At 41.1% G+C, this 21697-nt stretch overlaps 1 protein-coding gene and 1 long non-coding RNA gene across 2 annotated transcripts in view; both read left to right on the forward strand.

Moving 5' to 3' along the window:
- LOC133540247 (B-cell receptor CD22-like) overlaps positions 1 to 15046 on the forward strand; it is a 28923-nt gene extending 13877 nt beyond the window's left edge. Inside the window, exons 7-12 of the mRNA XM_061882838.1 lie at positions 5397 to 5663; positions 5737 to 6030; positions 6106 to 6196; positions 13292 to 13373; positions 13435 to 13541; positions 14974 to 15046. Coding sequence (XP_061738822.1) covers positions 5397 to 5663; positions 5737 to 6030; positions 6106 to 6196; positions 13292 to 13373; positions 13435 to 13541; positions 14974 to 15046 — 914 coding nt within the window. The remainder of the gene's footprint in view (positions 1 to 5396; positions 5664 to 5736; positions 6031 to 6105; positions 6197 to 13291; positions 13374 to 13434; positions 13542 to 14973) is intronic.
- A 2234-nt stretch (positions 15047 to 17280) lies between these two features.
- Positions 17281 to 19505, forward strand: LOC133539751 (uncharacterized). The gene is made up of 3 exons (XR_009803485.1): positions 17281 to 17348; positions 17421 to 17509; positions 19421 to 19505. It is a non-coding gene; the product is annotated as an uncharacterized LOC133539751 (long non-coding RNA).
- Positions 19506 to 21697: the final 2192 nt, after the last annotated feature.

Consider the following 21697-nt stretch of genomic DNA (forward strand, 5'->3'; position numbering starts at 1 on the left):
TTCAAAATTCAACCCAAAAAAATTAAGAGAAAAACTAGCTAATTTGAATCTTTTTGAAAAAATTTTAAAAAGAATTTATGGAACATCATTAGTAATTTTTCCTGATTAAGATTCATTTTAGAATTTTGATGCCACGTTTTGAAAAGGTTAAAATCCAATCTGCACTTTGTTAGAATATATAACAAATTGGACCAAACTATACTCCTAACAAAGACAAATCATTATTTCTTCTAAATTTTTCATAACAAATTTTTTTAAAGAAATTCAAAACACTTTGAAATAAGATTTAAATTTGATTATACAGAGGTTCTAGATCTGCCAGAATATTTTTTTTATTTATTTTAATCATAATAAGTTTGAAGAAATATTTCACAAATATTCTTCGTCGAAAAAACAGAAGCTAAAACGAAGAATTCAATTAAAATGTATTTATTATTCTTTACAATTAAAAAAATAAATTTACTTGAACATTGATCTAAATTATCAGGGAAGAAGAGGAAGGAATTTAAAAGGTGAAAAGGTATATGTGTTTAAAAATCCTAAAATTATTTTTAAGGTTCTATTTTTTCTCTAAAATTGTCTTTCTGAATGTTATAAGAAACAAAGTAAAACAATAAATGAATTTATTTAAACAAGTGAAGACCAAGTCTTTAAAGCATTTTCTTGGATTTTCAAATTCCATTTGAGTTTTGTCTCTTAGAATTAAAAATGTCGAGCAAAGCGAGACCAGCTTGATAGTAAATAAATACAATCTAAAAAAATAGAGGCAGCTCACTGGTAAGTGCTGCTATTTGAGCTATTTTTAGAACACGCCAGTGGGCTACTCATCTGGTCCTTACGGGCTACCTGGTGCCCATGGGCACCGCATTGGTGACCCCTGGTCTAGAGAATGGTCAGATGCACCAATGTGCACTGCCGGGATTGACTAAAAGAAAGCCTAGGACTCAATGCCACACCTGCAGATACTGGAGTGTCTGGAACTGTTTAACATTACCAGGATGGTAAGAGCCTTAAAACTACTTTTTTTAAAGGCCTACTGAAATGAGATTTTCTTATTTAAACGGGGATAGCAGGTCCATTCTATGTGTCATACTTGGATCATTTCGCGATATTGCCATATTTTTGCTGAAAAGATTTAGTAGAAAACATCCACGATAAAGTTCAACTTTTGGTTGCTAATAAAAAAGCCTTGCCTTTACTGAAAGTAGCAGACGATGTGCGCGTGACGTCACGGGTTGTAGGGCTCCTCACATCCTCACATTGTTTACTGTTATGATCTGCTACTCGGATCGTTGGCGGTTTGGACTTTTGAGTTTGTGTTTCACACTGTTTGTGTTCACATGTGACGACTCGGTTCTGTATTTAGACTCGCTAGCTTCCACGCTTAGCCTCTTTGTTTCTATGTGTGTACTCGCTAATGCTTCAGCGCTTAGTCGCCTTTTGTTCTCCTAGCTCTTATGCTAGTTAGCTCTTTGTTTTGCCTTTGTACCCAGTGTTTTTGTTATTAGCCTGTTTTTAATTTTAATAAATCTTTAAATTCTTATCTGTACGCTGTGTCCGAGCCCGAACTGCATTCAGGAAGAGCACCCCTTGCCTCACGATGCCACTGAGACGTTACAGTTTACAATCATAGCCACCACCAGCTAGAGCGATTCGGACCGAGAAAGCGACAATTTCCCCATTAATTTGAGCGAGGATGAAAGATTCGTGGATGAGGATAGTGAGAGTGAAGGACTAGAAAAGAAACTAAATAAAAAAGTGAAAAAAAAAAAAGGCGAGGACAGTGGGAGCGATTCAGATGTTATTAGACACATTTACTAGGATAATTCTGGAAAACCTCTTATCTGCTTATTGTGTTACTAGTGTTTTAGTGAGATTATATGGTACCTAAAAGTCGGAGGGGTGTGGCCATGGATGTGGTGAACGCCAGTGTCTCCGGTAGGAGAAAGTAATAATCCTCAGCTGCAGGAGGACGCAAGCTCCGTTCATAACTACGATAAAAGCCCATTTATTACCACAATTTTCTCACAGAAACCTGCCGGTTGACATGTGGTCGGGAACCATGTTAGCTTGACGGCTCTGTTCCATGGTAACGCTTCACCTTAGGGAATTTTAAACAAGGAAACACCGTGTGTTTGTGTGGCTAAAGGCTAAAAGCTTCCCAACTCCATCTTTCTACTTTGACTTCTCCATTATTAATTGAAGAAATTGCAAAAGATTCAGCAACACAGATGTCCGGAATACTGTGTAATTATGCGATTAAAGCAGGCTACTTATAGCTTGGATCGGGCTGGAGAAAAATGTCCGCTACAACCCGAGACGTCAAACACACGCGTCATCATTCCGCGACGCTTTCAACGGGACACTTTGCGGGAAGTTTAAAATAGCAATTTAGTAAACTAAAAAGGCTGTATTGGCATGTGTTGCAATTTTAAGATTTCATCATTGATATATAAACTTATCAGACTGCGTGGTTGGTAGTAGTGGGTTTCAGTAGGCCTTTAAGGTAAGATGACCAACACTGGCAGATATCCAAGCAAAACCCGAGCCGTGACCATGAATCAAGCGAACAAGCTTCACAAGCTATCTCCACTCCATGAACGACTGGCAGTAGAAAATTAACTGGTTGCTAACATTAGAGACACACCCAGAGTGGGTAACTCAAAAGTTGGGACAGTCCCCATCATGAAAGACCCTAATAAGGAAACAGTATCAAAATACCAACTTACTGTATAACCCAGGGGTACACACACTTTTTCTGCAGGCGAGCTACTTTTCAATTGACCAACTCGAGGGGATCTACCTCATTTATATATATCATTTATATTTACTTATTTATGAAAGAGACATTTTTGTAAACAAGTTAAATGTGTTTAATGATAATACAAGCATGTGTAACACATATAGATGTCTTTCTTTCACGAAGACAAGAATATAAATTGGTGTATTACCTGATTCTGATGACTTGCATTGATTGGAATCAGACAGTAATGACGATAACGCCCACATTTTCAAATGGAGGAGAAAAAAAGTTGTCCTTTCTGTACAATACCACATGAAAGTGGTCTGTTTTTGGCATCTAATTCATCCAGCTTCCATACACTTTACAAGAAAAACATTGGCGGCAAATTCCGTAGCTTGCTTGATTGACATTCACGGCACCCGAGGGTCTTGTGAGATGACGCTGGCTGCTGCCAGTTCATTATTATGAAAAAATGACAGAGAGGAAGGCGGGAAACACTTTTTATTTCAACAGACTTTCGCGCCGTTCCTTCCGTCAAAACTCTCAAGGCCGACTGCACATTTCCTATCTTCACAATAAAAGCCCTGTTTCATGCTGCCTGCGCTAACAAAATAAGAGTCTCGGAAAGCTGGCATGCACAAGTGATGTGCACGGCAGCTTTCTGAGGGATCGCTTGTGCACGCCAGTTTTCCGAGACTCTGTATTTAGTTAGCGCGGGCAGCATGAAGCAGGGCTTTTATTGTGAAGATAGGAAATGTGCAGTCGGCCTTTAGAGTTTTGACGGAAGGTACGGCGCGAGAGGCTGTTGAAACAAAAAGTGTTTCTCGCCTTCGTCTCGGTCATTTTTAATAATAATGATCTTGCAGCAGCCAGCGTCATCTCACAAGACCCTCCGGTACCGTGAATGTCAATTAAGTGACGTCTTGGTGAAGATTGATGATCACTAATTTTTAGGTCTATATTTTTTAAAAGCCTGGCTGGAGATCGACTGACACACCCCCCGCGGTCGACTGGTAGCTCGCGATCGACGTAATGAGCACCCCTGGTATAACCTTTCTCAGCACCACATGGAAACTCCTATGGGGCTCAATAGTAGCCAAAGTGAGTAGGCATATGGATCAATACATGATAGGGGCTCAGAAGAGCATTGGCAATAACACCAGGGGATCCAAGCACCACAGTACAAATAGTCAGACACACCAATGTGCACTGCCTAGATTGACTACAAGAAAGCCTAGGACTCAATGCCACACATCCGAATACTGGATTGTCTGGAACTTTGTAACATTACCAGGATGGTAAGAGCCTGAATGAGGCAATGAAAGACAACTCTGGAGGCCAACTTAAAGCCAACTGCAGAGGTGGACATCAAACGTGGGATATTCCAAGAAGATACTCTGTCCCCACTGCTGTGCTGCATAGGCACGAACCCCCTCAGTCAATCCTGCACTACCAAGAGCTAAAGCATGGGTGTCAAACTCTGGCCCACCTCGTATTTTCACTTGGCCCTTGAGGCAATATCAAATTAACATAAGAGCTGGCCCGCCGCTGTAACACCGCATTCACCGCTAATACTCTTACTTGCCAACCCTCCCGATTTTCCCAGGAGACTCCCGAAGTTCAGTGTCCCTCCCGAATTTCATCAATACTGGGGGTGGGAGTTCTCTACAACCTGTCGCCACGTCCGCTTTTCTTCCATACAAACAGCATGCCAGCCTCAGTCACATAGTACATGCGGCTTATACACACACACACAAGTGAATGCAAGGCCATACAGGTCACACCGAGGGTGGCCGTATAAACAACTTTAACACTGTGACAAATATGCGCCACACTGTGAACCCACACCAAACAAGAATGTCACATTTTGGGAGAACACCCGCACTGTAACACAACATAAACACAACAGAACAAATACCCACAACCCCTTGCAGCACTAACTCTTCCGGGACGCTACAATATACAACCCCCGCTATCACCAAACCCCGCCGCCAAAAAGAGGCATTTCATTTTTATTTAAATTTTATTTGATAAGCCATTGATATTTTTAAATTATTATTATTATTTGAAACTCGATTTTGCATGTCACTATAAATGTATATACTGTAAGCCATGCTCGGTTGGTAGAGTGGCCGTGCCAGCAACTTGAGGGTTGCAGGTTCGATTCCCGCTTCTGCCAACCTAGTCACTGCCGTTGTGTCCTTGGGCAAGACACTTTGCCCACCTGCTCCCAGTGCCACCCACACTGGTTTGAATGTAACTTGGATATTGGGTTTCACTATGTAAAGTGCTTTGAGTCACTAGAGAAAAAGCGCTATATAAATATAATTCACTTCACTTCACACTTGTTCAAGATTCAATGCAAAACTTGTTTGGGTCCCTATTAAAAGGTTAATGTGTTCAACCTCGGCCCACTGCTTTGTTCGGTTTTAAATTTTGGCCCACTCTGTATTTGAGTTTGACACCCCTGAGCAAATGCGACAAAATTTTGTTCTTATTTGTTATTTGTAAAGTTCAATTTTGAATGACAATAAAAAGGAAGTCTAAGTCTTAAGTCTTAATTATTTACCAATATCAATCCCCAATTATGCTGATGACAAGGTATTTTGCAAGATGTTCACTGAGCTCTAACAGGAGTGTATTTTTCTTCCAGATGCTCCGAGAAACACTTCGGTGGCGGTCTATCCGTCCGGCCCGGTCCCAGACGGCAACACTGTGACTTTAACGTGCACGAGCGTGGCCAACCCAGCGGTGGCCAACTTCACGTGGTACAGAGTGGCTGCGGGGGAGCGTGAGGTGATCGGCCAAGGAGAGGCGATCTCCTTCAAAGTGAAAAAACTTTCACAGGAAGACTTCTACTGTCAAACTGTCAACGTCCACGGCCTTGACGTCTCTGAGACTCTCAACATCAATGTCACATGTGAGCCTATCTTGTAAGACGTTTCATGTCGTTTGGAATTTTCTCGCACGCTCTAACCACCGCCGCTCCTCAGTCCGTCCAGAGATCCTGGCCTCGTCCCGCTGCGAAAACGACTCATCCCAGACACGATGCTCCTGTGACAGCCGGGCCAACCCGACACCTTTGCTCTATTGGGAGTTATCCGGGGTGCCTGTCAATCAATCCGCCATCATAGATGTGACCCTCGGGGGCGTGACAAGGACCAGCGTTGTCACCCTCAACCTTTCGGACCAAGACCGACATACCTCGTCGCTGGTCTGTTTCAGCGTCAACCCTTTAGGCTTGGACAGTTTGGCCTTCAAAATGTCTTCCGCTCGCATGGAAAATGGTCTTTGCTGCTCTTGTATTTCTTAATTAATGATCCTTTTCAACCTTTTCTCATGCACGTCTTTCAACTTTTCAGCTCGGTACAGTCTGTGGGTTCTGGTCGGTTCTCCTGTGGGAGTGTTAGCCATGCTGTTCTTGAGTCTGCTGCTGATCTTGTACATTTGCAGGTAAGAGACATCCGCGTTGCTGTCTGCCTTCCAATGTTGTTTTGCTCGTGACAAACGCACGCATAGACAGTTGGTTCACACTGAGGGTGGCCGTGTAAACAACCTTAACACTGTTACAAATATGCGCCACACTGTGAACCCACACTAAACAAGAATGACAACATTTTGGGAGAACACCTGCACTGTAACACAACATAAACACAACAGAACAAATACCCACAAGCCCTTGCAGCACTAACTCTTCCGGGATGCTACAATATACAGTAGGCAGAGAACAGCGTTGCTGTCTGCCTTCCAATGTGTTTTGCTCGTGACAAACGCACGCACAGACAGTTGGTTCTTTCCACAGTCAGGAGTCTTTGGTGGTCGCGTGTGGAAGAACCATATGCAACAACAAAAGCCTGGTCACAAACTGCTGTGGGATAACAGTCATTGTTTTGGTTGTGATATGTGGTGTTTTCAGGTTCAAACACTGATGACATCTATTAAACAGACAAGAAGCAAGGAAACACGCAGAGACAGAGTTAAATTTGGCTCAATTGAGGAGACACATTTTTTAGGCTGTTCTTTCCAGAGTCAGGAGTCTTTGGTGGTCGCGTGTGGAAGAACCATACGCAACAACAAAAGCCTGGTCACAAACTGCTCTGGGATAACAGGCATTGTTTTGGTTGTGATATGCGGTGTTTTCAGGTTCAAACACTGATGACATCTATTAAACAGAAAAGAAGCAAGGAAACATGCAGAGACAGAGTTAAATTTGGCTCAATTGAGGAGACACATATTTTAGGCTGTTCTTTCCACAGTCAGGAGTCTTTAGTGGTCGCGTGTGGAAGAACCATACGCAACAACAAAAGCCTGGTCACAAACTGCTGTGGGATAACAGTCATTGTTTTGGTTGTGATATGCGGTGTTTTCAGGTTCAAACACTGATGACATCTATTAAACAGACAAGAAGCAAGGAAACATGCAGAGACAGAGTTAAATTTGGCTCAATTGAGGAGACACATTTTTTAGGCTATTCTTTCCACAGTCAGGAGTCTTTGTTGGTCGCGTGTGGAAGAACCATATGCAACAACAAAAGCCTGGTCACAAACTGCTTTGGGATAACAGTTATTGTTTTGGTTGTGATTTGCGGTGTTTTCAGGTTTAAACACTGATAACATCTATTAAACAAACGAGAAGCAAGGAAACATGCAGAGACAGAGTTAAATTTGGCTCAATTGAGGAGACACATTTTTTAGGCTGTTCTTTCCACAGTCAGGAGTCTTTGGTGGTCGCGTGTGGAAGAACCATACGCAACAACAAAAGCCTGGTCACAAACTGCTGTGGGATAACAGTCATGGTTTTGGTTGTGATATGCGGTGTTTTCAGGTTCAAACACTGATGACATCTATTAAACAGACAAGAAGCAAGGAAACATGCAGAGACAGAGTTAAATTTGGCTCAATTGAGGAGACACATTTTTTAGGCTGTTCTTTCCACAGTCAGGAGTCTTTGGTGGTCGCGTGTGGAAGAACCATACGCAACAACAAAACCCTGGTCACAAACTGCTGTGGGATAACAGTCATTTTTTTGGTTGTAATATGCGGTGTTTTCAGGTTCAAACACTGATGACATCTATTAAACAGACAAGAAGCAAGGAAACATGCAGAGACAGAGTTAAATTTGGCTCAATTGAGGAGACACATTCTTTAGGCTGTACTTTAGTTACAGATCCAAACGTGATTCCTCTAATTATTTGGGAGGTCCCTGGTTACATCACCGAAGCTGTGGCTGAGGGAAGGCGGATAATCTCGACAGCTCCAGTTAGACACAATATATGATTATACAAATATGGAAATGTGCTGACAGTGGTGATATAGCCTTGTCTCTGCTCTGTCTGCGTCACGGTACTCGATGTTCGGCTTTTGCAGTCAGCAGGCCGATTCTGGAAACAAACACTGATACGAGACTGCCTTGCAATCTTTTGGATTGCCAGCTTTGCACGGACAAAGAAAAATACAATTTCAGCACAATTGATAATAACTATAGCAACGGCCCTAAAGCATAAGAGTTGTGTGATAATATATATATAATATTTCTAACAGGTGTTGAGAAGAAACCAAACATAGCCTGGTCTCCCACTGTTGTGGCATGGCTCCTTGACCGAAAGTCATGGCTGACGTGAATTTTACGATGAGGTAGCGACTTGTGCAGGGTGTACCCTCCTTCTGCCCGAATGCAGCTGAGATAGGCTCCAGCAAATCCCCGCCCCCGCCCCACGCGACTCCAAAATGGACTAGCGGTAGAAAATGGGGACTAGCGGTAGAAAATGGATGGATGGATGGGTGTTCAACACCCTCCAACAACACTGGTCCGCCTTTGTGGTTTTGGTTGTAAACTACAGTACCCCTGCACTAAGGGCTTGATCTACTAAGATCCAAATAACACACTAGACCAGGGGCGCTCACACTTTTTCTGCAGGCGAGCTACTTTTCAATTGACCAAGTCGAGGAGATAAACCTCATTCCTATTTATAATTTATATTTATTTATTTATGAAAGAGACATTTTTGTTAACAAGTTAATGGTGTTTAATGATAATACAAGCATGTTTAACACACATAGATTCCTTTCTTTCATGAAGACAAGAATATAAGTTGGTGTATTTGATTCTGATGACTTGCATTGATTGGAATTAGACAGTGGTGCTGATAACGTCCGCATTTTCAAATGGAGGGAAAAAAAAGTCCTCCTTTCTGTCCAATACCACATGAAAGTGGTTGGATTTGGCATCTCATTTGTCCAACTTGCATACTCGTTTTTAAACACTTTGTTATGAGAGTAGCATATGTGTGTGGCCCTTTAATGTCTGGCAGCAGGTGAATGACGTCAGTGAGCGTGCGGGTGGGCAAGCAAGTGAGAAAGCGGTCGCTGAGGGCGGGGGAGAAATACATTGGCATCAAACTCCGTAGCTTGCTAGGTTGTGCACGCTAGCTTTCTGAGACTCTTATTTTGTTAGCACAGGCAGGATGAAACAGGTCTTTTATGGTGAAGACAGGAACTGTGCAGTCGGTCTTTAGAGTTTTGACAGTAGGTATGGAGTCTCTAGAAATAAAATGTGTTTCTCTACGTCCGCCCTGTTAGTGATTTTTGTCTTAAATATGAGCTCGCAGCAGCCAGCGTCATCTCACAAGATCCTCGGGTGCCGAGAATGTCAAACAACTGACGAAAGTGAAGTCTTGGTATGATTGATGATTGCTCATTTTTATGTCTATTTTTTAATGCCTGGCTTGAGATCGACTGACACACCCTCCGAGATCGACCAGTCGATCGCGATCGACGTAATGGGCACCCCTGCACTAGACAGTGTGTGCAAACTGTAAATTGCAAAGTTTGCCAGTCAGCATTTTGAGTGTGATTTACTAAGACTGCTTGTTCAACTGAAAAGTGGTGCAGATCGCCTTTTTTAAATGCGTTTTTTTTTGCGTGTGCCCCCGGCATTGTGTGCCATCCACATTGATGTTACTGTGCTCTCCAAACGGTGTGCGATGTAGTTGGACTAAAGCAGAACACATCTATAATCTGTAACATTTTTCTGCAAAATAGAATTGATTGATTGATACTTTTATTAGTAGATTGCACAGTACAGTACATATTCCGTACAATTGACCACTAAATGGTAACACCCGAATAAGTTTTTCAACTTGTTTAAGTCGGGGTCCACGTTAATCAATTCATGGTACAAATATATACTATCAGCATAATACAGTCATCACACAGGTTAACTACAATCTACAGACAACAAACTGTAGTGTAGGCGGGAGCATCATAACACCACAGCATATTCTGTCACACCGCGGTAAAGGAAGTCCTGTTTTGGGGTTGTCTGGCGAACTTCCTGTTTTGTGTGGATAGTCTAACCCTCCTCTCGTTTCAGGCCACTTGCCCTTCCTTCTGTGTCACTGGTCTGATGTCTTTCCCGATTTCCTGATTGTGCCCACCTGTGCCACCCTCCCTCATATGTGTATAGACTAGAGATGCGCGGTTTGCGGTCTTATCCGTGGATAAACCGCGGGTCGGGCGGTTGACATGACCAAAAAATAGATTTTAATTAGATTCGGGCGGATGGCGGTTGAACCATCCGGAAATATTTGATATACATGGTTCTAGGATCGGTATCCTTTGCCTTTCAAAGAACCATTTAGGGCCCGTGTCATAAGGCGAAGAAGACAATAGGGGACGCTATTACTCTTTAGGTTGACTGCCGGCAGTCACCCAGATAATAAGTATTAGGGCGTGCTATGAAGCCATTGGCTTTGCCGCCTTCTACATCACACACGATTTGCTTGTCAGTCCAGCATCATGTTGTGTGTGGCTTCCGCGGCAATACGCACACGACTGCAAGGCATACTGGGTGACACAGAGTACACTAATGGTTGTGATGTAAACAATTTTAACACTCTTAGTAATATGCGCCACGCTGTGAAGCCACACAATACAAGATTGACAAACACATTTCGGGAGAACATCCTCACAGTAACACAACATAAACGCAACACAACAAATACCCAGAATCCTTTGTATCTGTGACACATCCTGACTATTTTATACACCCCGCTAGCAGCAAATAAAATATTTTCAGGTTTTGTCACGGATACAAAGGATTCTGGGTATTTGTTGTGTTGCGTTTGTGTTGTGTTACTGTGAGGATGTTCTCCCGAAATGTGTTTGTCAATCTTGTTTGGTGTGGCTTCACAGCGTGGCGCATATTAGTAAGTGTTAAAGTTCTTTATATCACAACCATCAGTGTACTTTGTATCACCCAGTATGCCTTTTCCATCTTGTACGTGTGATTGCGGAAGCTGCACACAACAAGTTGCCTGACTAACAATCGGTTCGTACATGTTGTTGAAGGTGTCAAAGGCAAAGGCTTCTCAGCACGCCCATATTCTAGTCATCAAGATGAACGCTATTTAATAGTCGTGAGAACGTTAGCGGCTCCAATTGTCTTCATTACTCTGTGAAACAGGTTTAAATAGCTCTGTGAGTGGTAAAGGCGGCCAACCTCTGATGTATTTCAGCAGGCGGTTAGCTGGCGTGTACGGTTCCAATAAAATGTTGGTTCGGGTGGAGGGCAGGTGGATGACGACTTTGGTGATGCGGTTGCGGATGATATAATTGCCTAGCCGCGCATCTCTAGTATAGAGCTAGTCTCCCCCTGTCTTGTCGCCAGAGTATATCGTCTCACCGTGTACCGCCAGCCGTCTTCCACAGTCTTTTCAAAGTCGCTAAGTATTGCTTTGCTTTATTCCTTGGTTTCTTTGTACCCTCTGAAGGGGAGTGATTTTGACCGGCTAAAAGTTTTTGGTCAGTTTTTGTTCGAGTTAATTTCATAGTGCTCTGCCTTATTTCCCCCTTCTCTTGGGGCGCTATAATTTGTAGTTTTCTTAGCTCTTTAGAGTGTAGTTTCTGTTTATAGGTTTTTGTCTCTTCCTCTATGAGCGATTTTTATTTGGTGTAGCTAATCCTAGATTGTTGTTCTTTGTTATTAGATGAGTGGGAATTTTCCTATCGCCATTTTTCCACCCTCGGGAAAGATTTTCAGTTTATTATTTTGCGCCCTGTGCTACGTTCCTTTTGACGGTTACTCTCTTGTATCAAGTCTGGAGTTTATCGCCATTTGTTCATTCACTCAGTCTGAAGATAGTTCTTAGAAACTGCAGAATAAAAGCCGGCATCAATCGTTCCCCGTCTGCAACTGAGTCCTCATCATACTTACAAACCCTCCCTATTTTCCCGGGAGACTCCCGAATTTCAGTGCCCCTCCCGAAAATCTCCCGGGGGCAACCATTCTCCCGAATTTCTCCCAATTTCCACCTGGACAACAATATTGGGAGCGTGCCTTGAAGGCACGGCCTTTAGCGTCCCCTCTCACCTGAAAATGAAACTATTATATATGTCTCCGTTATCCATAGGTTTATCTATAACCCATAAGTGAAGTGTGAAGTGAATTATATTTATATAGCGCACTTCTCTAGTGACTCAAAGCGCTTTACATAGTGAAACCCAATATCTAAGTTACATTTAAACCAGTGTGGGTGGTACTGGGGGCACGTGGGTAAAGTGTCTTGCCCAAGGACACAACGGCAGTGACTAGGATGGCGGAAGTGGGAATCGAACCTGCAACCCTCAAGTTGCTGGCACAGCCACTCTACCAACCGAGCTATGCCGCCCCAAAATAAAGTAGGCAGGCACGGAGCTATTTCTCAGCGTGTTTTTATTCCCGCCGGCATGTTAATACACTGACACACAACATCCGGATTCCCATCATGCATTGCTTCAAAACTACGGCAAGTAGTAATGTACAAAAACATAACAGAGACGAAGCAGAAGAACGAAGAAGAGACATGGCGATGACAAGTAAGGAGTACGCTTGAAAGTTCCAAAATGATTGGAAAAAATGATTTCAATTCATCCAGGACAGCTCGAAGGGGAAGGGGTAACACAGTTTGTTGCGGGGTCGTTCTTCCAGGAAGGTAGACGGACTATTCGTGACTTGGCATGGAGTTATAAACATGATTCAATCTTGAATCTCAAAAAGGGGGAAAACTGAAAGGCGCGCAAGGCGAAAACACAGCTCGACGCAGGAAACAAAACTATGGACATGTAACAAAAGTAGCTAACTGTGGCATGAATAAACTAAAAACTTAGTTGGCATGGCATGAAGAGAGCAGAGGCGTTGCATGAAACAAGCAAGACTTACTGTGGCAAGAACAGAGCATGAAACGAACAATGACGCCAGGCTGACTGACTGGCAATGGCAGGCTTAAATAATGCCTCGGATTAGTGCTCGGGTAGCAGGTGAGCGGCCGAACACTAATCAGAGACAGGTGAACATATATTGCAACCAAAACAAACTCAGGGAGGTGCACAAACAGGAACTAAAGGAGTCTTAAACAAAACAGAACATAACCAAACACAACATGATCACAAGATATGACACATTCCTGTGTCTGGAATGATCCAAATGCATCAATTTAATATGTTTTAATCAGACTCGTATCCCTACTCGTCTAAAAATGATTTGCATTTTTCACGTTTGTGTCAATAACAGGAAAACCAAAGGAAGGTGTACAACAAATCCGGGACAAGACGATGACACCGCCCCCATCATTGCGACAAATGAGGAGAAAGAGGTGAGTTGATGTCCCTAAGGTTCATTGTCTATTCCTCCACTTTTAAACACTTTTTCTGCAGCAGAACTCGGACTACGTTAACGTCGTTTTCAACAACCAGGCGGATGTCGAGGAGGACCACCTTGACTTCCCCGACGTCAACATGGTCAAGTTTGAGGCAAAGAATCAGTAAGTTGAGATCTAAGACATCTACTTCATTTACGTCTGACTTAAATGTTGGTGAAAAAAAAAAAAATCTTCCTTTTGAATGACTCCCACTTCCTAATATGAGAAAATAAGATCACAGTTTGTGAAATCTGCCTAGCAACAAGTGTCCAATCAAAGGTGTGGTGTGTACTTTTGCTCATTTTTACAGACAAGTAGACTCTTTGTGATATATTTAGAATTGCAAAGTATATTTAATTAAATGCATCACTTTGGAAGACTAATTCCAGCATCATCACTGCTAGAAAAAAATATTTGAAAATGTATTATGCTTGTCCTATTTTTTATATTTAGATAACATTTCAAAAATACCTGTACAAACAGATGTACATAGTGAGTTTGTTCAAAAGATTAATAGAGTGAGAGATTGATTTATTGATCGTAGTTTATTTATTACATTTATTCCAATTTTTATTAAAATGTGAGATTTAATTATTTATGGATTGTATTATATTTTATTTGTAATATTTTGAAAAATAAGTTTAGACTTTAAGCGTTGTTGGTTTGTTTGGAAAACAACCTCTAATGCTGCAAATCAACAATCCTTGCATAACAAAGTTGTAACGCTACATTCTTCTTTTTGACTTGATTTTTGTCGCCATGCTGTTCAATGCTGTTGAAAGGAATCCAAGGATGCAGAAAGGTTAATAAAACCGTCTTTCAAATTGTCAAGTCGACGGCAGATCAACTGGTGTACTCACAAACACAAAACTATACAAGACGTGCAACCTACAAAAACTCTAAGCTGGATGGCACTGGAATGGCCAAGATAGCATAACGAGATACTCGTGGCTGCAGAGAAAACATCTGGTACTAAGGAGCCAAGGCGTGGTAACTCTGCCCACAAGGAAAACACAGGAACTTTGGGGTAAGGGAGAAAAAAAAAGGGAGAAATAATTCAAATAAAGAAGATACATTACACAAAAATACAAACCACCAGGTGGCAGCAAACGGTGACAATTGTATTCATAGTGTTACGTATGGAAGGAGTATGGACAGACACAAGGGCATGGCATGGTATTAAAGCACCAAGGGGAGGGACAAGGACTGAAGGAAGTCCGTGGGCAGGCAGATAGTCGTGGGCTAAGCGAGGCGTAGAAGGTCTGTGTCCAAGCGGGAGGTAGAGAAACCCAAAAGGGCAGTCCGAGAAGCAAGGGAACAAGAAATGACACAGGAACAAAGGCAGAATGCTGGAAGGACAAGGAAGACAAGGAACCAAATCAGACACGACGGGAGAGACGCACACAGAGAGAGCAACACTGCATAATCACGATGATCACTTACTGTACGCCAACAGAAGGCTAAGTTCCGGTGCGGGATAGCAGGTTGTGCAGGCTTTTGAAGGAGGGTCTGATGATCCGCCCCAGGTGTGCTGATTGCAAGTTGTTGTTTGCAGCTGCTTGTTGCTGCCGGTCTGGCACGTGCCTTACGTGCTCTCGGAGCTGAGCGCACAGATGAATGCGCACTGACGCGCACCTGGGCCGTGACACAGTCCTCTTTGTGTATTTTATTCATATTCATCTCTACTGTGTCTAAAGTCTTCCGTTTTAAGAGCACATGCTGGTGAAATATGTAAGTTTAAATTCAAAGTTTATTTATATAGCTCTTAATCACAAATGTCTCAAAGGGCAGCACAGACCACAACGGCATTCGGCTCTGATCCCCCACATCAGGGCAAGATAAAACTCAACCCAATGGTTACGATGAGAAACCTTGGAAAGGACCGCCAGCTGCTAGCTTACATTACCAAAAGAGGTTAAACAGAACACACCTGTTTGACAATTGTCTATATAGTTCACAATGACGAAGTTTATGTAATAGTTTTTTTACAGCCCCCCCCCAAAAAAAGATTGTTCCCAACAGTGGTCACTCACCCAGTCTCGTAATGATAACCGTGCTTCCAATCCAGTTCTTATATTTTGTTTTGAATATCATTTGCAAGTTTTGTATAGTAGACCTCACTTTGCAGTTGCAATTCCAAGACGTTGGATGACAGTATTGTACAGACTAAAGTGTGTTGTTCTAGTCAGGAAGTAGTCATTGCCATTGAACCCAATGTGCCACTTTTGTCCTTTTGAGTCCTACAACCCGTTAGTACTGTATGTGTTATATTTATTACACACCAGCTGTTTGATTGTAACGTGCGTTCTAGTTTTTTTTGAAGGTGTTGAAATCAACAATAGCATGCATAAGGGCATATCCAATTAGCATCGAGCTAACATATTTTAAAAAGTGGACTTTTTACTTTTCTCTCAGTCATGCTTGTTTGACCACTTTGCAATAGACAGGAAATGGAGGAGAGTTCTCCTTGATGTCAGAGTCTCTGACCACCTCAGAACTCAGCGAAACTGGCAGTGAAGAAGAAAGTTGGGAACAGGGTTAAGAGAAGGTTTGAGACAAGGAAACCGAAGGATAACATAATACGACAAGTATTATCGCAACCGGTTCCAAGCCCTAGCAGAAAGAGATGTCATAAACGACAAATGGGAAAGATGCAAGACGGCTTTCACTAACGCTTGCGAATATGTCCTGGGCTACAGAGACCCCAGAAGAAAGAACTGAATCCCAGATGTAACTTGGAGGGAGATTGAGGCTAAGCGTGACATCAAAGCAACAGACAGACAAGAAGAAGAAACGCCTCAGACAAGACTTCCAAGAAAAGAACAGGTGGTTTGTAAACTCTGCAAAAAGGACAAGAAAACAAAAATGGAGGAGCTGGCCAGCGAAGCAGAGGCAGCAGCCAGGGAAAGAAACGCCAAGGAAGTTACAGAATAACCCGTCAGCCGTCTGGGCAAAAACGGAACAAAAGCTGCCCGATCAGGAACAAGCAGGGAAACCTTCTCACCAAAGACTCCCAGCAATTAGACTGCTATAAGGAACACTTTGAAGAAGTCCTGAATAGACTCTCCCCCAGTCATTGAGGAAACCTAATCAACTATGGTAGGATAACAAAGGAAGAAATAAAGCGAGCCAGCAAAAAACTGAAGCTGGGCAGGGCACCAGGGAAGGATAACATCCCACCTGATGTACTGAAAGCAATGCCACCATTGATATCCTCCATGGGATTCTAAATTACATCTGGGAAAACGAGGAGATTCCCGATGATTGGAAGGAGGGTTAATTGTCACAGAGAATGTAAAAACTGGAGAGGCTTCACATTCCTCTCAGTCCCCAGCAAAATCCTCTGCCGAATTAACAGAATACAAGAATCAATCAATCAATCAATGTTTACTTATATAGCCCTAAATCACTAGTGTCTCAAAGGGCCGCACAAACCACTACGACATCCTCGGTAGGCCCACATAAGGGCAAGGAAAACTCACACCCAGTGGGACGTCGGTGACAATGATGACTATGAGAACCTTGTTTTTTTCATCATTTATTCTCTACAAAAAACCTTCCGTAAAAGGAAAAAAAATGTATGACGGAATGACAGACAGAAATACCCTTTTTTATATATATATATATATATATATATATATATATATATAGATTTATTTACTAAAGGTAAATTGAGCAAATTGGCTATTTTTGGCAATGTATTTAAGTGTGTATCAAACTGGTAGCCCTTTGCATTAATCACTACCCAAGAAGTAGCTCTTGGTTTCAAAAAGGTTGGTAACCCCTGATATAGAGTATAAAAAGTGCCAAAAATGTTTGTATTGTTCACATGTTTGTGTTGATAACAGGAAAACCAAAGGCAGGTATACAACAAATCCGGGACAAGACGACACTGTCGTCCCCGTCATTGCGACAAATGAGGAGAAAGGAGTGAGTTGATGTCCTGCAGCTTATTTTAAGGTTTATTATCTAATTCAACAATTTTAAACACTTTTTCTACAGAGCAACTCGGGCTACGTTAACGTCGTTTTTAAGAAGGACCAGCTTGACATCGCCGAAGTCAACGAGGTCCAGTTTGAGGCGAAAAATCAGTAAGTTGAGATCTAAGACCTCCTTCATGACGTCTGACTGTAATGTTTGTGAAAAAAAAAAAATCATCCTTTTGAATGACTGGCATTTATATGAGACCATAAGATTGAAGCTTGTGAAATCTGCCTAGCAACAAGTGTCCAATCAAAGGTGTGGTGACCAGTAAAAAACAATGATGACGTACTTTTGCTCTTTTTTACAGATAAGTAGATGCGTTGTGATGTATTTAGAATTGCAAAGCATATTTTATTTAAGGCATCACTATTGGAAGACAAATTCCGGCATCATCACTTGTGCTAGAAAACAATCTTTGAAAATGTATTATGCTTGTCCTGTTTGTAAAATGTTGATAACATTTCAGAAATACTTTATAAACAGGTGAACATAGTGAGTTTATTCAAAGGATTCAAAGGATTAATGGAGTGGAAGCTTTATTTATGGATCGTACTTTGTTTTATTTATTACATTTATTCAATATTGAAGTGTGAGATTAAATTAAAGTTGTAACGCTACATTCTTCTTTTTGACTTGATTGTATTCATATTTGGGCGGCACGGTGGACCAGGGGGTTAGTACATGTGCCTCACAATACGAAGGTCCTGAGTTTAATCCCGGCCTTGGGATCTTTCTGTGTGGAGTTTGCATGTTCTCCCCGTGACTGCGTGGGTTCCCTCCGGGTACTCCGGCTTCCTCCCACCTCCAAAGACATGCACCTGGGGATAGGTTGATTGGCAACACTAAATTGGCCCTAGTGTGTGAATGTTGTCTATCTGTGTTAGCCCTGTGATGGGGTGGTGACTTGTCCAGGGCGTACAACGCCTTCCACCCAAATGCAGCTCCAGCGCCCCCGAAAGGTACAAGCAGTAGAAAATGGATGGATGTATTCATATTCCTGTATATTTCCATTTATATTCATCTCTACTGTGGCTAAAGTCTTCTGTTTAGGACAGTGGTCTCAAACACGCGTCCCACGGGCCAAATGCAGCCCACGAGACGTTATTTTGCGGCCCGCACCTTAATATGAAGAATAAATGTTGGTGCGGCCCGCAAGTTTTATATGAATGGCGCTTTACAGCGCCATACTTGTATACCCTCGATTTATTCGGGAGACTCCAAATTTTCGAAACTCCTCCAGGGGTAATCAGTCCCCCGAATTTTACTCAAACAACAATATTAAGGGGGCGCCGTGGAGGCACAGCCTTTAGCGTACTTTACAATCCATACAAGCTGCGTGCAAGCCCAGCCACATGTTGTATTTGGCTTCTGCGGACGCAGTGAGAGACTGCAAGATATACTTGATCAACAGCCATACAGATTGAGAGTGGCCGTATAAACAACTTTAATACTGTTAAAACGATGTGCCACACTGTGAAACCACACCAAACAAGAATGACAAACCCATTTTGGGAGAACATCCGCACCGTTACACAACATAAACACAACAGAAGAAATACCCAGAATCCCATTCAGCCCTAACTCTTCCTGGCTACAATATACAACCCCGCCCCCTATTGTAGCCCTGGAAGAGTTAGGGCTACATTGGATTCTGGGTATTTGTTCTGTTGTGTTTATGTTGTTTCATCACATGGACAAAGACGTCCTGGAGGAAAGTTATGTTGTTTTGGTTGTGACCTACGAGCCTGATCTACTAAGATCCAAAACACTAGTCGGCGTGTGCAAACTATAAATTATAGTTTGCACGTGGGTGTGCTGCGTGAGATCTACTCAAAAACTGCGAGTGCAATTGAAAAATGGGGCAGATCGCATTATTTAAATGAGTTTTTTTTCGTGTACTGCTGGCATTATGTGCCGTCCGCATTGATGTTATTGTGCTCTACGTTTTTTTACATTTAAGTCGGTATAACAAGTTTAAAAATGATTTGCATTGTTCAACATGTTTGTGTTGATAACAGGAAAACCAAAGGCAGGTATACAACAAATCCGGGACAAGACGACGACGACGCCGTCCGCATCATTGCCACAAGTGAGGAGAAAGAGGTGAGTTGATGTCTTGCAGCTTATTCTAAGGTTCTTTGGTCTATTCCTTCACTTTTAAACACTTTTTCTACAGAACAAGTCGGGCCACGTTAACGTCGTTTTCATACAATCAGGCGGATGTCGAGGAGGACCAGCTTGACTTCGCCGACGTCAAAGTGGTCAAGTGTGAGGTTAAGAATCAGTAAGTCCAAGTTCTAGGACCTCTACTTCATGATCTCTGAATTCTGCCTTGCACCAAGTGGCCAGTCAAAGGTGTGGCGAAGAGTAAAAATGATTCTAATGTACTTTTGCTCCTTTTTACAGACAAGTAGAGGTTTTGTGATGTATTTAGAATTGCAAAATGCATCACTTTTGGAAGACAAATTCCAGCATCATCACTGGTGCTTGAAATCAGTCTTTGAAAATGTATTATTCTTGTCCTGTTTGATAGGATTTAAAAAATATTAACAGGTGGACACAGTGAGTTTATTCAAAAGATTATTAGAGTGGGCAATTTAATGGTTTGTTTTTTGTATTATATATTACATTTATTCAATCTTTATTGTATTTAGGGATTGTATTTTTTATTGATTACAATTTTATTAAAGTGTAAATTATAAGTATTTATGAATTGTATTCATTACATTTGAATTACATATTTTTTTTAAATAAGGTTATGATATTTTTGAAGCATTGTCGATCTGCTAATGCTGCAAACAATCCTTACATAACAAAGTTGTAACGCTACATTCTTCTATTTGACTTGACTGTATTCATAATTCTCCATGTATTTCATTCACATTGATCCTTACTGCGGTTATAAAGTGTCCTGTGCTGGTGAAATATGTAAGTTTTATTAAAAAAAATTATTAAAACCTTTTACACAAAAACTGAGCAGTCTTGTTTTGCATTTTGGTTTATTCCTGTAACCCAGTGGTGTCCAAATTGTGCCCTAGTGGCCATTTGGGGGGCGCAGCTAATGTTTTACCAGCCCACAGCACATCATTCTAAAAATACTAAAACATTTTTTAAATAAAAGAGCAAATTTGTGCAGCAAATTTGTGAAATACACAATCAGAAAACGTTACATTGTTAAATCTAATAACACATTTTTTTATATAATTTCTCAAAAAATAATACAGATTATAAAAATCAATGTTGATATGAATTATTGACGGATTTAAGGACAAAAATGACATATATACAACAAATAAAAAACATGAAAAATATGAATTTCTAAATATGAATTATTGACTGATAAAAGGACAAAAATGACATATATTCAACAAATAAAAATCATGAAAAATATGAATTTCAAAAAATACATACTAATTCAATACTAATTATATTGATTGTTATTGTGAATATACTAAACCCTTTACATTATATATTATCTGTACAGATTTAAGTGTTGATAGTAAAAAAAAAAGCTAAATATATTTTTGAGTGGGGCACTTTTGGATTTCCAATAATTTTAGTGGAATTAAAAAACCTGTCTTTGCTAAAAAATAATAATAATGAATTAAAATTATTTTTGCTATGAATTATTGACCTATTTAGGGATCCAATTACTCTGCATCAAATATTCCACTATGAAAATATTTTGGGGAAAAATATTGTATATTTTTTATTTTTGCCCCAAAAATAGGATTTTGACCAAAAGCTCAAAATGTAAATATATGTACTGTATATGTATGTGTATATGTATATGTCTATATAATTTTCACCTGAAGTTGAATTAGAGATTCATGACCTATTTTGAACATTTTTTAAGACTGAAACCCTTCTGGGTCCCCAGGACCTAACTTGAGGGAGCCCCAAAGGTTTAAAAAAAAAGTGTATATTGTATAGGTTTTTGAAATGAAATTATATTCAAACGCGTGCTCTGATTTTTCAGTGTGCGGTCCTCAGTGGAAAAAGTTTAGACACCCATGCTTTATCCTATATCAGTGGTCACCAACCTTTTTGTATCCGCTTAATTTGTCCCGCGGGCAGTGTGGGGGGAGAATTATTATTATTTTTTTTCTTTGTCATGAAAAAGGGACGTTTTTGTCATAAAAAAAGGGAGGATTTTGTGGTTGGTGCACTAATTGTAAGTGTATATTGTGTTTTTATGTTGATTTAATTAAAAAAAAAAAATAATTTTTAAATAAAAATAAACACAATTTCTTCTGCGGCCCGGTACCAATCGGGCCGGTGGTTGGGGACCACTG

The sequence above is a fragment of the Nerophis ophidion genome, linkage group LG21 (genome assembly GCF_033978795.1).
Source record: "Nerophis ophidion isolate RoL-2023_Sa linkage group LG21, RoL_Noph_v1.0, whole genome shotgun sequence".
Lineage (NCBI taxonomy): Eukaryota > Metazoa > Chordata > Actinopteri > Syngnathiformes > Syngnathidae > Nerophis > Nerophis ophidion.